This window comes from Cephus cinctus, unplaced genomic scaffold, assembly GCF_000341935.2.
Source record: "Cephus cinctus unplaced genomic scaffold, Ccin1 Ccin1_scaffold0595, whole genome shotgun sequence".
In the NCBI taxonomy this organism is placed as follows: Eukaryota; Metazoa; Arthropoda; class Insecta; order Hymenoptera; family Cephidae; genus Cephus; species Cephus cinctus.
Window position 1 is genome coordinate 1866 of NW_014333241.1, and position 18824 is coordinate 20689.

Below are 18824 nucleotides of genomic sequence, written 5' to 3' on the forward strand. Positions count from 1 at the left end.
ATCTCTGTTCCGAGTTCAAGCGTCCCATATACTAGTGTCTTACACAATTTCAACATGAGTTCGCATAAGCCCATCTCATTCTTAGTTAGTGGAGTCCCAGAGATAGCCTGCACTGCGTATAAGAGCGTCTATAAAAACTAAAAACTATCGTCTTAAATACTAGGAACTATGTCGAATCACACACATACGTACACTCATCACGCGCCCTCCACATGAATTTTTGTTACACATTTCGGGCGGGTTAAAGAGATTTACTAATTTTATACTATTGTGAAAGCAGCCTTATATTAATATTGAAAATTCGGTATGAACGATAGCTTCGCTTACAAAATGTATTTGATTATGCTGTGTATTCGTAAATTACCAACACCATCTAGAGTACATATAGGTAAAGAAGGCAAAGCAGTCAGCGCCATCTGTCGTGTAAAAAAGTAGTTGGATGGGCGAAGACGACGACGACGGAACTGAAATAAATTATCGCGCTCGCTATCTTACGCTCTGATCTCGTACATCAACCGTGTTGGGCTTGGTGGTAATCGATTCAGAACCTTCAATTCCTATAGTGAACGTATCAATAACTTTTTCTCATGTATAGCGGTTCATAAGATATTTCGTTCCAAACACAGGTATAAGAGTTAACTCAAGTAAAGAGTCTCTGCGAGCCGTGCCCTGTACAGCCGGTTGCCTGTACTTGGCGCGAGATTGGATCGAGTCTCTTGATGATATAGATAATAACAATTTGACGATCCAAGATCTAAATTTTACCGTAAAAAAGTTATACAATTCCGATTTTAAGCCTACATCTAACCTACGTGACAATCAACGGTGGCTTGATATCTTATCGATTTTGGCATCCTCCTACGATAGCAGGAAGTATCGCACCATTGATATGAAGCTGACAGATGTAACTGCTCGAAACGAGAAGGAATTATTACAACGGACGTACAAGAAATTCAAAGTCACATCCACATTTAAACGATCAAAATTTAAAGTCGGCGACAAAATACGTATCAGCATATTTAAACACATTTTTGAGAAAGGCTACACACCCAACTGAACAACTGAAATTTTCACTGTAAGTCGAGTGAAGAATACTGATCCGGTGACGTACAAACTCAAGGATTACCAGGATCATCCCATCGAAAGTAGCTTTTATGAACAGGAACTCGTCAGCGTCAAATACCCCGACATATATCTTATAGAGAAAGTACTTAAGAGACGTGGAAACAGACTTTTTGTGAAATGATTAGGTTTTGATGATTCACACAACAATTGGATCGATAAGTCAGATTTGTAAGGTGTTTGAAATATTAATTCTATTAAGCGGTAATCAACGTTATATTTAGGACGAGTACTTTGTAAAACGGAAATAAAGAATTATAAAAGAGAGAGCTTTTTATTATTTTTATATAAAAATATAAATATTTTGTTTAATGATACTGCTGAAGCTATATTTTATATATAAGAATATGTATGAATATGAGTACTACTTGGCGGGTCCAAATTTATATCAAGAAATGCACAGATTCGCCAAGTAGGAATCACCTAAAGTTTTATTAATTATTAAATGACCATTAAATCATAATCAACTACGGGAAGCAGTAGTAATGTAAAAGAGTAGTGAAAATGTTATAGTAAATTTTGAAAATACAATTAAAATGATGGATCAGTGCTAGATCATATAATAGGCAAACATGTAGTGACTTATGTACTTGGCCTTAATAATTTAATATCAATACTTTTTATTAGAGGAATACACAGCACTCCTGTATTTGGCGCAGTTTTTTACACGTAAGTGTTTTTTAGGGGGATATCACAAGTTTTTGTTGCTCAACGGAACATAGAAGCTCTAAGCACCGAAATCTATATTTTCACAGATATACATATTATATATGATATAAGATATATCCAAATTTTTAAAGAAAATGTAATCTTAAATGCATAAAAGCGTCCTCAATGGTGTCCAGCTTGTTTAAGCCGGGAGGTAAACGTGAGAGAGGAGAGTGTGCTGGATTATTTACGTACCTCAGACCATGCGAACAACAGAGAGGATACTATGGTTTGAGCGAAACGCCAAAGCGTCGCTTGTTGCAAACTTTTCCGGACACCCTGAACTTCCACGTTTAACACCTAGAAACAGGAAACTACGGAGAGGAACACCTGGACATCCTATATCTCTAAAAACTGTCACCTAAATCACGAGGAAGTATGTCGAAGCGCACACATACATACACCCATACACACACGCTCCACATGAAAGCCTTAATAATTCTATAATATTGTGACAGCAGCCTTATATTGACTAGAAATTCGGTGTGAACGGTAACTTCACATACAAAGTGTATTTGATTGGGTTGTGTATTCGTTAATTACCAACACCATCCAAAAGTACAAATAGGTAGAGAAGGCAAAGCAGTCAGCGCCATCTATCGTGTAAAAAAGTAGATGGACGTGCGAAGACGACGACGACGACGGACCTGAAATAAAATCATCTCGCTCGCCATGTGAATACGCCCTGATCTCGTACACTAATCGTATTAAACTTGGTGGCAATCGATTCAGAACCCTTGATTACTATAGTGAATGTATCAATAAATTGTTCTCACACATAGCCGTTCATAAAATATTTGAGTCGAAACACAGGTACAAGAGATGCTTCGAATAAAGAGTCTCGGCGGGCCATGCCCTGTACGGCGGGTTGCCTGTACTTGGCGCGAGACTCGACCGAGTCTCTTAATGGAGTTCCTAGCAATTTCTTAAGAAATCCTGCTGGTAATGGTTTCGAAGTCTGAAGAGTTTTCTTTCTTCACATCTGCAATTTTTCTTTCAAGCTTTTCTTGGGCTTTTCTTGTTGATTTTTTCTTCTTCTTGATTTCAAATCGCATTCCTTCTATTTGTATAAACAGTAGATTAAAACATTTAGGGATAGATAATTCTGGTACTGGGCTCGCGTGTTTGTTGTGCGCTGAATTATCATCCTCCTCCGCGTTCGCTTCTTTGTTGTTGTGTCACATTGGTTCGAAAGCGTTCAAATTTTCCGGGGAGATATGCTCCGCCTGCAATAGTTTTTTCGGAGAATGTTTTGTAATAGATCTTTTTTGACGGGAGATTCGGCCAATATTTTGTTCATTAGTTAGTTTCCTAAATCACACCTTTTTCTTTTTAAAATGTCTTTAATATTCCCTGCCGAATCACTGCTTGCTCGGTGTACCAGCGCCTTTGCCTTGGTGAGATGTCCGAGCTGTCTTTTCAGTTCAGTTGTGTTGTAGATGTCGGTTTCCTATTTACGAGGGACGTTCGAAAAGTAAGGTCACTAAAATTCTAAAACGTAGAAAAATGCAAATTTATATGCAAAACTTTAATAGTAGTATACATACACATTAAACTATTTTTCGACATAGTCGCCGTTGACCTCGGTGCACTTGGTGAGCATGGGAACAAGATTTTGTATACCCGTGTTAAAGGTCTCTCCTGCCGACACCTTTCTCCATTTCTCCACCATCTCCTTCACTTCCTCATTGCTCGAAAAATGTTTTCCACTCATGAAATCCTTCAGAAGCGTGAAAAGATAGTAATCTGAAGGGGCCAGGTCGGGACTGTGCGAAAGATGATCTAGAACATCCCAACCGAACGAATCAAGGATGGTCTTCGTCATCCGTGTCGTGTGGGGCCTAGCGTTGTCGTGCAATAGGCAGATACCCTTTGTCAACCGGCCCCTCCTGTTGTTCTGGATTGCCCTTTTAAACATTTTTTAAGCGCAAAGAAATTTTAGAGGCCGATAAGCCTTCCGCGTTGAAAAAGCGGATAACTGCGCGGACCTCGCACTTGGCGGGAGACGAAATCAAGGCGCTGATCACAAAGCGTTTTCCTAAAAAAAAACCACGCGAGCTACTGAGATGAGACTCCTCTTGTTCGCTTCTCAAGAACGTGCTCTATAAGACAATATTGCCAACTTTGAAAATAGAATTACTAAGTTAGGTAAAAAAAATAAGTGACTTTACTTTCCGAACGTTCCTCGTACTACTACAGCGAAGCTGGCTGAGCCATTATTTACGTCTGGGCGTACTGCTTGTACGAAGTTTGCACCTGTGTTCCTTTTCTCGCAATCAGTATTATAGTTTCCGCTGTTGTTCGCATTATCGGTTAAGGTAAGGCTCCTGTTATCATGCCTCTTTGCACCGTTGCGGCTTGAGACGGTTTTCGGCATTTTGCTTACCCTTCTAACTTCTATCCGATTGTATATGTTTAAGAACTTAATGCGAAATTAGTTTGCTGGATGCGTGGGGCCGATATTTAATGTCTTCTTGGAGCAGGGTATGTGGCTTTTTCAATTGCATCAGATTTTTAGTGAAAAATTTAACAGTGATTTGAATTCAATTTGCTTATTAATTGCAGCAATACTTGTCAACGTATTGCTCCTTTACCATCCATAATGGCTCCCCTAGTGTATACAGTATACATATACATATATATAATGGGTCTTATTATTTTTTTTAACTATTTAATGATCGTTTCAACAAATTGCTGACACATTGTTAACTGACAAATATATTGTTTATATCAGTCATAAATCAATTGTTAAACAATAATTGTAAAATGTTATAAACATTACAAAGTACGATATCCGGTACATCTGCTTTAAATATTCTTCAACATTGTTAGAACCTGTAGCAATTTTATTCGGGTAAACACGTCACAATTGAAACAATCGATTTCTGTGTAAAAAACGGAATATGCTTCATATTTTTGACTATGCAACTTTATCGTGAATATAACATAGTATTAAAACACGGAACTTCTTGGTAGTATGTTCATTATATTACGAAAGAAAAAAGAGATTGGCATAATAAAAAAAGAGAGGAAGAGAAGACTACTTCGAAATTATTTGACTTACTGATGGCATGCTCTTGTGATAAATTACGACAAGGAAAAATATAATTTATCTGTAAAAATTTGAAAAATAGATACAATAAATATTTTGTCACGTACCGGGTTTTTCCGCTCGTTTGGCAGCCTCGATGACTTCATAGTGACCAACGCATTCGTCTGGGTTAGTACTTTCTGGGAAAAGATCGCAATGCAAGTAGTCTGGAAGTGTCAAGCCGAAAACCTCCAAAAAGAATCCGCAGCGCCTCTTCGTTTCTGTACAATAGATTTACGAAAAATATTATAGACTGTGGAAATCTAGTTTCTAAAAATGTTTATTTTGTTTTTATCTTTTTATTTTTATTGATTGATGTACGTACGGTGGCATAAGCTGCTACAGGGTCGAACCACTTGTCCTCTTGAACCGCATTTCGGAACGAATACGCTACAGAGAAATAAGGCTGCTAACTCGTAACATCTGACGTCCACAATCGCATCATACAGCTCCAATTCGTGCTGAGCGTCACGTTGGCCAAAATTTCCCATGTAGTTTGGAAAGACCGTAAAATTATAGGGAATCTGTAACAAGCATGCAATTCATCGAATATATTTGACATTGTACTGATACAAGATTAGGCATGAACGTGATTATCAATGTTTCATGAAAATTCATTTCCCCTTTTTCTCTTCTTGCTTACGCACTTAGGGAATTTCAGTAATCATTATCAATCGCGAGCTTTGATGGTGTTACGTATAGCATTCAGTAGCCTGTATAACAGTCAGTAGCCTCACTGGAATTGCAGACTCAGCACGTTACCCAGTGCGTTGCCCGAGTCACCTGCCCAGCTGTTTAGTTCACCGCATTCCTAAGGTCTTATCAATACATAAGAACATCAACGAGAAGGGACTATATAAATAGTCAAAGCCATGATACTAGCGTTAAAAAAATCGTTTAGCTTCACGCGCAAAAGATCGGACTACACATTGTCACTCGCGACTGTAACCGTTAGAGTATTAGATCCTGTGTAATATTTGTAATCTGCCCTAGGTACGGATTCGTTATTACATACCTTAGGGAAGAATCTATATAGGTTATCTGGCAAAATTGAGCTGCATAGATTAGTTTTTTCCATATTTTAGTAACGCGTCTACTACACATTTTCCGTCCCACAAAATTCTTTTCGCCTGAATCTCACACATAGTCAGGTTTCGTAACTCAATATTAAAATCTCTATTCCGAATTTCTCACTTACTCGACCAAACAAACACTGTAAACAATAATCATTTACTGAGACTTACTGATTTATTTGTAACAATATGTCGTAAATCCGAATTTTCTCGCGTATTAAACTTTTATTACCCATACGTAAGCATTTCAAGGAATATCACTCCACATTGGAATAGCAAGGCGTGTTTAAACACCTTAAACGAGCAGCGAACCCATTATTGAGTGCATCTTTACCGCTCGGAATTCATTCAAATTTATTCACGTTACGTCTGATCATTCCTTTTCTTTTCGTTACTTCTAAATTTTCATTATCAAATTTAAAGGCCTCGCTAGTCACTACGATCTATGTAAAAACGGAATCCTTAAGAATTTTGAGTCAGTTTTCAATCAAATTTGTATAGTTGGTATGAGGTTGACCTAGGGAATATTTAGTCTTGAATTTAATATGGTACTTTATTTTTAATACCGGAATTTTAAGCTAAGTAGTACGACACGTAATTTTTCTGAAACGAATTGATTATCAGGATTTCTAGCCATATATTTTTGAACTGTGTTTTTACATCCAAAATGATATTACACTACGAAACGTATTGTATTCTAACTTGCTGACATTTCGCAAACATTAGTGCTTGCTTTGTCGTCAAAGGTTGTCCTTTATACAGGGCCTTTAAGTATTCGTGAATTGCATACTTTCCCAAGCAGATGTTACATTAATTTTGGTTGACTAACCGAAATTAAAAAATCGGTAGAAAGGTTCGCCAGATTGGATGGACTTTCTATTATTTATCTCTATTGAAATTATTTGGGTCTTTTTGAATTTCCCAAGCTTTACTGTTTTCTCTGAGAAAGTGACTTGGAATTAACAAGGATCATTGTATGATCGAACCGATATATTTAATATTTCAATATTCTCACCCACATTATGCTCATGCACCTAATTCAAATTAGAAATGATATGTCAATTTTGGATCCACATTTCGCATATCTGCTTTATTCACCTTCGTTCATATCCCACATGCATGAATCACAAGTTAATTTGAATCTAATCTGAAATAGGTCAACTAATCCTAATTTATAAAAAGTAATAATCTGGAAACTTTACAGGAAATAAGTTAAAATATTTCTTTAGAAATCAGAAGCTCAGGTTCCAACTGAACTTACGATGATGAATTGAATAACCGGAGCGGAATGTTAATTAGAATGAAAAGTGGACCATATTAGATGTTTCGTAAAATAAAATCAGACGGAATAATTTGGCCCATATCTAAGGTACAATGATCTTGATGGGTCAATGATCAATGGGCACATTTGATCTTGATCAGGTGCTTGACCGAACTCGGAATAGATGCCTTATCAGAAACAAGAATTCTATAGAAATTATCACAAAATCGTTTAGATTGTTTTGATATTCGTCAAACAATATAAAAAATATAATTAAAATAATGGCAAAATTGAACATGTGGTTGATGGAATGCTTAAAGTGAGAAATATGATATTTTACCCGCAGAGCCATCAGCCCAATTTGTATACAGGGTGTTCCGAAATTACCTAACCAACGGGGTATGGCGGTGTTCGGGAGACACCAATGATCACGAAAATGACCTTCCTTTTCTCCGGAAGGTCATAGTTTTTAAGTGGGAGCAGGTCAAAATTGACCAATCAGAAGGAGGCGTCAAGAGAAACGTAGGCACCTACGAACTCTGAGTTTTCTTCCCTCGCTTTTGTTTCTCGGTGGCTTCGGGCAAGATGACGTCACCCGAAGACATGCCTATTGGAAACAAGAAACAAGAAACAAGCCACTGAGAAATAAAAGTTTGACCTGCTCCTATTTAAAAACTATGACCTTCCGGAGAAAAGGAAGGTCATTTTCGTGATCAGTTGTTACAGACAGACCAAGTTTTTATTGATCTTTATTACAGTTATTAGTTCAGTGTTAACCTTAAATAAATTGTTGTGTTACTATTTGCGAGCGAGTTTATATCAGAGCGCTTATGATTATGTTGTAAGAAAAGAAGTTCATGATTGTAAAAGGCGGCGCGAAGAGGGTAAGAGTGAAAATTTCGCAAGTAGATTGTTCATATATGCAAGGCACGAAAGCTCCTCACAGGCTGAGCTCTATCTTGCGCGAACTCGCTTATGGCGTAGTCGCGGCCGTGAAGCCCTCAGCTAGGGAAGATCTATGATCGACCGGAGGCTGTTATTGACCTCGTTAGGGTGGTGGAAACACCACCCGGGTTTTGAAGGTCATCGCGTGCACGGGAAGAAACCTCACGGTTCACCCGTGGCCGCCTAGGCTCAGGAGTAAGGCCTGAGGAGAAGCTTAGTGCGAGCGCGATGTTTATATACAGTGATGATGAGGTAGAACACCCACCCTCTTCGCAAAATCTTGTTGGTACAAACTTTACATACGGTGGGGGTTGTCGGAGAGAGGTGGAAACAAGATAAAAGGGAGACCGGAAGCCGCTCGGTGTACTCTTGTGTTCGAACTTTCGACAGTAAGCCGCGACAAATAAAGAAAAGTAAACAAAAGAAAAACCGTCTCGACTCCATCACAAAGTGAATTCGAACGAAAAAAGGAAGGTCATAGTTTTTAAATGGGAGCAGGTCAAAGTTGATCAATCAGAGGGAGGCGTCAAGAGAAACGTAGGCACCTGCGAACTATGAGTTTTCTTCCCTCCCTTTTGTTTCTCGGTGGCTTCGGGCAGGATGACGTCAGCCGAAGACATACCTATTGGAAATAAGAAACAAGCTACTGCGAATCAAAAGCGAGTATATCAGATAGAAGTGATAATTAACACTGTTTGTATACAGGGTGTTCCGAAACTACCTGACCCGGTGGGTATGGCGGCGTTCGGGAGGCTTCACTGATCACGAAAATGACCTTCTTTTTATCCGGAAGGTCATAGTTTTTAAATGGGAGCAGGTCAAAGTTGATCAATCAGAGGGAGGCGTCAAGAGAAACGTAGGCACCTGCGAACTATGAGTTTTCTTCCCTCCCTTTTGTTTCTCGGTGGCTTCGGGCAGGATGACGTCAGCCGAAGACATACCTATTGGAAATAAGAAACAAGCTACTGCGAATCAAAAGCGAGTATATCATAGAAATTAGAGTATCCCCCTATCGAATTGTAAAGGAACTCGAAACCCAGTTTGAATTGTTGCGCGCGCGACTAAGTTCGGAAGAGGGCCCAGCGCGCTAGATTAGGGGTGGGGATTTCACCACCGAGCGTATGCGAGCCGATAGAGACCCTCTCTTGCTGGCTGTCCGTGGTGGTGCGCAGACGTTGTTCGTGTCGTTAAATACCGGTGAGTTCAGAGGTTCGATTCGCGCGGAATTTTCCTGGGACTAATTGCTGTCGATTATAGTTCTCGAATCCTTGTGGTTCGAGGCAACGTTCGTATACGGGAAAATTCCGTGGTTATCGTATCTTTTACTATTGTATTTAAGTAGTGTATAAGTTCGAATTGTAATCTTAGTGTGACTAAAGGAGAGTAATTTTCTGGATCCTGGAGTGTGGCCAAAGAGCCTACGTGTCGTTATCGCTTCTCGGCAACAAGACGTAACGTAGCATAGGTTTCTTTCTACTTTACTGTGTTCATAGTTTCATCAACGACGTATCTGACCATATGTATCATTTGTGTTATAATTGTGCTTAAGTTTGTTATCCTCCCTTGTATTGTGATATGCCATTGCTTCGCGTTCTCGCGGGATAGGGCTATCGTCTGTATTACACCCGTCGAGCTATCGTCTAGAGAAGTCCGTGACTACGCCACTGTAGGATTGTTACTAGGGCTATCGTACGATTCTTGCTGACAAATCCTAGCGACCGTAAAACTCACGCGTACGAATTTCGGCATTTTCACATAGTATTAACTTTGTTTCAACCATTACGAAAGTGTATTGTCCCCGCGGCGGAACGTAGGTGCTGTCCGAGATAGAGGACCCCGACCTCGAGTTATTCCCCGTGGGCTATTTTCGTTACGTTGTTATCCACGTCCTAAATAAAAAGGACATTGTCATGTTTGGTTAACCTTCTGACTGGTGATATTTCGCGACCTCGATCCCTTCCAATCCAAGACCCCAGCCTCTCTACCCTTACGTTTCAGATAGAACGGGCTGAGCTAGTGTGCTCTCGATCGAATCTTCGCGAGGGCGGTTGCCGGATAAATTTACGCTGAGAAATCTGTATCGTTCGGGAGGCTTCACTGATCACGAAAATGACCTTCTTTTTATCCGGAAGGTCATAGTTTTTAAATGGGAGCACGTCAAAGTTGACCAATCAGAGGGAGGCGTCAAGAGAAACGTAGGCACTTACGAACTCTGAGTTTTCTTCCCTCGCTTTTGTTTCTCGGTAGCTTGGAATTCGAACGAAAAAAGGAAGGTCATAGTTTTTAAATGGGAGCAGGTCAAAGTTGATCAATCAGAGGGAGGCGTCAAGAGAAACGTAGGCACCTGCGAACTATGAGTTTTCTTCCCTCCCTTTTGTTTCTCGGTGGCTTCGGGCAGGATGACGTCAGCCGAAGACATACCTATTGGAAATAAGAAACAAGCTACTGCGAATCAAAAGCGAGTATATCATAGAAATTAGAGTATCCCCCTATCGAATTGTAAAGGAACTCGAAACCCAGTTTGAATTGTTGCGCGCGCGACTAAGTTCGGAAGAGGGCCCAGCGCGCTAGATTAGGGGTGGGGATTTCACCACCGAGCGTATGCGAGCCGATAGAGACCCTCTCTTGCTGGCTGTCCGTGGTGGTGCGCAGACGTTGTTCGTGTCGTTAAATACCGGTGAGTTCAGAGGTTCGATTCGCGCGGAATTTTCCTGGGACTAATTGCTGTCGATTATAGTTCTCGAATCCTTGTGGTTCGAGGCAACGTTCGTATACGGGAAAATTCCGTGGTTATCGTATCTTTTACTATTGTATTTAAGTAGTGTATAAGTTCGAATTGTAATCTTAGTGTGACTAAAGGAGAGTAATTTTCTGGATCCTGGAGTGTGGCCAAAGAGCCTACGTGTCGTTATCGCTTCTCGGCAACAAGACGTAACGTAGCATAGGTTTCTTTCTACTTTACTGTGTTCATAGTTTCATCAACGACGTATCTGACCATATGTATCATTTGTGTTATAATTGTGCTTAAGTTTGTTATCCTCCCTTGTATTGTGATATGCCATTGCTTCGCGTTCTCGCGGGATAGGGCTATCGTCTGTATTACACCCGTCGAGCTATCGTCTAGAGAAGTCCGTGACTACGCCACTGTAGGATTGTTACTAGGGCTATCGTACGATTCTTGCTGACAAATCCTAGCGACCGTAAAACTCACGCGTACGAATTTCGGCATTTTCACATAGTATTAACTTTGTTTCAACCATTACGAAAGTGTATTGTCCCCGCGGCGGAACGTAGGTGCTGTCCGAGATAGAGGACCCCGACCTCGAGTTATTCCCCGTGGGCTATTTTCGTTACGTTGTTATCCACGTCCTAAATAAAAAGGACATTGTCATGTTTGGTTAACCTTCTGACTGGTGATATTTCGCGACCTCGATCCCTTCCAATCCAAGACCCCAGCCTCTCTACCCTTACGTTTCAGATAGAACGGGCTGAGCTAGTGTGCTCTCGATCGAATCTTCGCGAGGGCGGTTGCCGGATAAATTTACGCTGAGAAATCTGTATTCTTCGAGGATACCTGGCGCCCTAAAATATTTCGCCGGCTACCATCTCCACCGTTGCTCTCGCGGGAGTTCGAGTACTTGTAACGGGATTTCTGCTTTCCTCCCCGATTCCCGTTTTCGCGCAATAGGAAATCCGTTACAATGTATAATATGAAAACCATCAGTTTTGCAGAATTCCTCTGAAAAGATAATACCTATATTGTACGTATGCTTTAATCAACTCATAACAGACTAAATGTTACCAATATAATTTTATGGAGTATTTGCAAAACTATTTGTTAAGATTTAGAAAAAAAAAATCTTCTCTTTTCAATAATTGTACCAAATACTTAATTAAAATGTTTTTCATAAAACGTCTGTCAAAAGTTCGATTTTCAACGTCTCCGAAGAGTCGCGAAAGTAGCCGATTTCCGAGTTCGGCTCGGCTCAAATAGGTTCGGCTTGGTTTAGCTTTGTTCGACTTGCTTCGGCTCACTTTCAACACTTGTGTCGAAAGTAATTGCTCTGTTCGGCTCGGTTCAGCTGGGTTCGGGTCACTTTCGAAACAAGTGTTGAAAGTAATTAGTCTACTGGAGTATATTTGTAATATTATTCTAGTAATATAGTTCAATTCTAGGGGCCGTGGCCCGCAATTTCTTGGTAGACGCCAAAAATCGAACTCGCCAGACTTGCTATGAAAAATATTGTTTTTGACATGTTAAGAAACGGGCAATCACCGAATCGTGTAACGGCGGCACTCGCCTCAGACTCGTGCCGCCAACTTCACAGTCTTCGGTAATTGCCTACTTTCGCAACTTGTCAAACAAATAGCTATTTTACTATATTAAAAAAGGAGATGCCTCCTTGTTCACTGGTACCATTGAGCCTTGCGTTTACCAAGTACAAATTCAATCGTTTCGCCCAAGCATTGACATTTACCAGTTTGGCATTCCATTTGGAATTCTTTTATAGTTCATTATATTCAGAGTTAATAAATATACCAATAAGTTCTAATCTGGACACTGATAAGCTCCTATCAGGAAATTGCCACTGTAACAACTGGGCTGAGATTTATATTTCGCTGTACTGGAAAGAACCTAGTTCGGGCCCTAAAAAGCTTCATAGGGTAAACGGCCAAGTTACCTACACTGTTGCAGATTGCGATCCCGATGACATAATTTTGACTGCCATAAATACAGTTTTTGTCCAACAATAAATCAAGTACCGGCTAATTAAAAAGCATTTTTCATTTTATATTATTGGAGAGACACACTGTTTTAAATGAAATATTTTAGAATAGAAATTGACCAGTGAATAGTGCCACACGCGTCTCAGTGGCTCCGCAGCGGCAGTGCTAGACGGTGGCAGTAGTTGCGACGAGCGAAGTCGTTGTGAATTTTGTTTGTCATGTAAGTATAAAACGACATAAAAATGGTGTCAACATCTTCAACATGAATCAGACTATCGATGAGATGAGAAATTATTTAACTTTTAGTTAGATATTTATTCAAATTCGCGAGATCAATAACTGCGTCACATAATTCAGGTTATGTTGCTGTGTTGTTGACACCCGTTCGTATAGGGATATTCGAAAATGGCAGAAAGTGGGTACGGCCGGCTTCATAAATTGTGGAGGCGCTATACATTGCGCCAAGGGGTCATAAATCAGCTACACGCAGGAATCACAAACTTCGGCACGGGTTTTTCTCGAGTGTCAGAAATCCCGGTAGCAGAGAAGCGATATTAAAAATATATTTTTTTTAATAAACCTTAATTGTATCACTTGTATAATAGGCAAATCTCATTCAGAGGGCTTTAACGCACGTGTTGAAACCTTTGGTTTTCAGTTTGGTTATATCACGCGTGAATAAATAGCAAAAATCCGACACGGCCGCTCTTAAAGTATCACTAACTAGGCTATTTACCCTATTAAGATAAGAACGAATCATGATATGCAATAGTTTAGAAGTTCAGTGGACTAGTGCGCGACATGTTGGGTACTAGTTAAGTTTCGATTATTCGGGATACCTAGTCTCAGCCCGGACGGGGCCTTTTCGTTATCAGGGAAGCGACTGGAAAATTTCGATTAAGGTATTAGTTTTTAGCAACTCAAGATATTCGAAACAAGTTAATTCAACTGTCGAGTGTTCTGTTAGATCCGGGCCAAATATGGATCCATTTTGGTCAGGATATAAATCCATATGCACTATCGTACCCAAAAGATATTTGAGCACGATTATCATAAGAGTCAACAGTGTGACCAACCACACTCGCCAGTTATCAAATCATGCAAAATATATTACGATGTTCTTTTAACGAGTTTCTTTGGTCATTTTAAACTTATTCGTTTTCATTATTTCAGTGTTCGATGTATAGGAATATAAGATGAACATCTGAAATAACCAGTATACGCTCTTACAAAATTATATGTCTTGCATATATTTTTTTTATATATTTAAAATATATGCAAGACATATAAAAAATACACGGTGTCGGAACCGTTTTATTAATTTTAGAGATCTACGGTCCCGTTCTAAAAAAACTTGTATATTTTGTTCAGTAACAGTTATTCTATTCAATTCGTTATTTCGCTTAATACTTAATAAATCAGGCAAGGTTATGTGTCGGCGCGTTGAGCGTCTCTCGTGAAAGAAACTAGAATAAAACCAAGATGGCGAGAAGGAAGCTGTAACGTGAATAAAATCTCCTAATTTTATAACGAAACACGGGTGTATGTACATCATCCCAAAACATTGTGGTTCCGTATTTTATTACAGAATTTTTCATACGTGTTCATTGTAGTTTCGAGTGAACTTCACCAATTATTCAGAATGTTTCAGTTTTGGTTGTTTATCTCCCGATTCACGATCCTACCACATAAGAGCTGGCCATGGTTAACTTTGGAGACAGTTTAGCGAATTACCACGAATACCACTGATGAATTATACTTTAAATTAATCTACATCATCAGAGGTTTGAAAAATACATACTAATAATAGTCAAAAGCCTCGCTGTCATAAGTTAAAAATAGTTTAAAGAAGTATACAGAGTGTATCAGCCCAGATGCACGTTTGAGATTTGCGGTGAAACGGTGCACAATTTCGAAAATCTGATGTCACAACCATTGCATATTTTTTGATTGCGCATCGAATGGGCATATTATTATTGTTCTGTTAACTTCCGGTCGCAAATAAAAAAAATTATCTTAGCCATTTCAAATGATATTGAAATAAGTTAAATGCAAAAGTTGTAGAGCAAGAAAAAATAATTGAGATGAAAAAAAAATTCGGACGGATTGCACACATAATAAGAGAGATATTTGCGTCCGAAATTTTCTCATTTTTTGACAAATTCTTGATACTGGAGGAACGCCTTAGCTTTGTGCAGCAGCTTCACGCCGAACTCACGATTCGCAATTGTTTTGAGGTAAGCGTTCAGTCGGACGCAAACCCGTACAAGGTGGCTAAAACATACTACAATGTTATTTTTCATTACATGTTAGAAGCCGAAGTATTCCTGCTGTAGATTTCCGTGATCCCGGATATAGATTTTAGAGTCTTCGTCTTCCTGGACGTGGATTTTCGACCCTTCGTGTTCCTCGCCGTAGATTTTGGCGTCTTGGTGGTTCTCGCCGTAGACTCCACAATCTACGGCGAGGAACATGAAGACTCCGAAATCTACGTCCAGGACAACGAAGACTCCAAAATCTACGGCGAGGAACACGAAGGGTCGAAAATCCACGTCCAGGAAGACGAAGACTCCAAAATCTATATCCGGGATCACGGAAATCTACAGCAGGAATACTTCGGCTTCTAACATTTAATGAAAAATAACATTGTAGTATGTTTTAGCCACCTTGTACGGGTTTGCGTCCGACTGAACGCTTACCTCAAAACAATTGCGAATCGTGAGTTCGGCGTGAAGCTGCTGCACGAAGCTAAGGCGTTCCTCCAGTATCAAGAATTTGTCAAAAAATGAGAAAATTTCGGACGCAAATATCTCTCTTATTATGTGTTTAATCCGTCCGATTTTTTTTCATCTCTATTATTTTTTCTTGCTCTACAACTTTTGCATTTAACTTATTTCAATATCATTTGAAATGGCTAAGATAATTTTTTTTATTTGCGACCGGAAGTTAACAGAACAATAATAATATGCCCATTCGATGCGCAATCAAAAAATATGCAATGGTTGTGACATCAGATTTTCAAAATTGTGCACCGTTTCACCGCAAATCTCAAACGTGCATCTGGGCTGATGCACTCTGTATACAGGGTGTTCGTTATGAAGCGCACTGTAGTAACACCGTTGCATTCCTTGTCAAATTCTGAAGAATACATGTATTTTCATTTTTTATTTCATATATCAAAATTTCGAGATAATCAAGGTTGAAGTTGCATTAATGCGACCAATCAGAACGCGTTTAAACGGAGCGTAGATGACGTCCAGAGCCAGCCCGCAAGCCCTGCTTACAGTAGGCCAATAACACTAAGAGTATCGTGTGTTGTATCTTACTCAATTACATGCAGATAAACAGGGACACAACGACGATACTCTTAGTGTTATTGGCCTAGTGTAAGCAGGTCTTGCGGGCTGACTGGCGACGTCATCTACGCTCCGTTTAAACGCGTTCTGATTGGTCGCATTACAGCAACTTCAACCTTGATTATCTCGAAATTTTGATATATGAAATAAAAAATGAAAATACACGTATTCATTAGAATTTAAAAAGGAATGTAATAGTGTTACGACAGTGCGTTTCATAACGAACACCCTGTATACGTACATAAACTTATTTTTTAGTCATATTCTTTCACATATTATATATGACAAGCTGAGTGTTCTAAAAGGGAAGACAGTATTCATAGGCAAGCATTATTTGTACCATTCCTTAACATACGGGATACCTCGAATGGTTTATTTTCCATGAACAAGGTTCATTGAGCTTTCATTTCTCTACGTCTTTCCTCGTGGCGATGGCGGTAACGAGCAAACACTATTAGTTGGTATTTGGAATATGCTGACATATTCATTACATTTGACAGTTCTGATAAGGAGCTATTAATAGACTATGGCCTCATGTTCGATCAATCAGAAATACTATCGGCGTGCTTCAAACGACCTAATTCTGTTCAATTATTATTACTACAAAAATTACCTACAAAATGGTATATAATTCAGTACTGGGCGTCGATGTCCCAAAATAGTTCTTTGGTATATCGTTTTCGTTGTTTTTAATTTTTTCAGGGTGCCATTCATTTATCAACGACGCGAAAACTCGCCGTTATAATGATTAGTTCTCGAATTTGAGTATTGTCAACGCAGTCTGTCTTGGGACACCGATGGATGTGTCACGAGCTCCCCTGCTGTCTCTTATTAGTTTTTCTAGCTGTGCTTTGTTAGCTGTGTACGATCTAGAAGGTTCTCGCTTTTGTGCTACTCGCGTTGCTCTCTTTATGTGATATGTTTCGAGAGTGCAGTGCTGTGCTCTAGTGCGGTACCCATCTGAGTGTCCCTTGGATATAGTTTTTGGATTTGACGGATTAGCTGAACCAGCTCCGCTGATGATTTCCAATTTAATATGGTGATGGGATTTCGATTTTTCAGCTCTAATTTGTTATGTTACGTTCTCCACTATTCGCTCTCTGCTTCCGGTACTATTTACCTGACGCTCACTCCGGCCGCCTCTACCTCAACCCAGCAGCCGTGCATATCCATATCCGCCCCTATTCGTGCATCCAGTTGCGTTTGCTGCTCTTATGCGACCCCAAAGATCAGCACCTACGCTTGCGTTTCTCGAATTTTACGCGTTCCGGTGGTAAAAGAATTGCCGACGCCCGCCTGGTTTGAGGATGCATGGGCGTAGGGTGGACGGCCGAATAAGTTAGTTTTCCAAAATAGTTAGTTCTCGGTTTTTTCGCTATCGGTGTCGGGTTAAGAAAATATTTTACAAGTGATATCGTAGAAACATATAAAAAATGAATTATTCTATTGTAGTATGGGCAAAAAATTTCTAAACCATTCATACAACAGTGTCCGGGATTTTGTAGTAAAGGCTACATTAACTATTCCTAAAGACAAGTTAGTAATACGAGGTATTACCTTGAAAATAAAAATAAGTTCAGAGTATTTGTTCGAGCTCAATTTAGAGTAAAAAGGTTGATTATGCCTAAGCGTGTACACAATGTTATTTACAGGAATGGTTATTTTTAATTCAACACAGCAAATTTGATCAGAAATGATTTTGTACAGCAAAATTATATCGGATACATCCTTTGAAATAGCTATATAAACAAGATTAAACTCTCTAGCAACATTATTGTAACTGTGGTTGGTACACCAGGTTGAATCTCTCAATAATGATGTAAAGTAGCGTAGGGCCAAATAATTTTGGTTGAATGTTGCAAATGGGTACCCTGGTATTGTCTAAGATTAATTTTATTTTAAAAATGCATTATACATATTTATATTTTCAATTTAAAAGATGAATAAATTTCAGATCATTTATTTAAATTAAATGTATTTATTTATTAAAAAATATTATATTAATTCAGAACGGAAATGGCATGCAATCACAGTAGGCTGGAATCCAGTAGAGACCCCGCATGCAGTTTTGCGTCGAACATAGATGAATGCAGTTGCATGATTAAAAATGATAATGGTCCATTCAAAAAATTGAAAATTTAGAACATTTATGAAAAACTAATTTTCACTATTCGATGTACCCTGTCGAGTGGACCATATTTAATTTAAAACATTTGTTCATAAAATCGAAAATGAACATCTTATTGAAGATGCTAATTCATATTAATTTAGGATATTGAGTAAAGTTTAGTAGTCAAATCATAGTCCTACCGAATAATGATTACATATTTATTCTTAAGGCTGGCGTCGACTATTCTATCTACAATCAAACAACGAAACGGTGGAATCAAACGGGCAATATACAGGGTGGACCACGGAGCGTGATCAGTAGAGATTACTTTGTTATTAGCAGTCCGATCGAAAATGTTTTTATCAGCTTTTGCATGGTTTCAAGAGAGCTTTAACGTGATAGTGAAAAATTACTGGTCAACTCTTTTTTT

At 39.1% G+C, this 18824-nt stretch overlaps 1 protein-coding gene across 1 annotated transcript in view; it reads right to left on the reverse strand.

Moving 5' to 3' along the window:
• Positions 1 to 3699: 3699 nt before the first annotated feature.
• The window catches only part of LOC107268827 (frizzled-2-like), a 16377-nt gene continuing 1252 nt past the window's right edge, over positions 3700 to 18824 (reverse strand). Inside the window, exons 2-4 of the mRNA XM_025086115.1 lie at positions 5247 to 5445; positions 4990 to 5142; positions 3700 to 3737 (exon numbers count right to left, since the gene is read on the reverse strand). Coding sequence (XP_024941883.1) covers positions 3706 to 3737; positions 4990 to 5142; positions 5247 to 5445 — 384 coding nt within the window. The 3' untranslated portion in view covers positions 3700 to 3705. The remainder of the gene's footprint in view (positions 3738 to 4989; positions 5143 to 5246; positions 5446 to 18824) is intronic.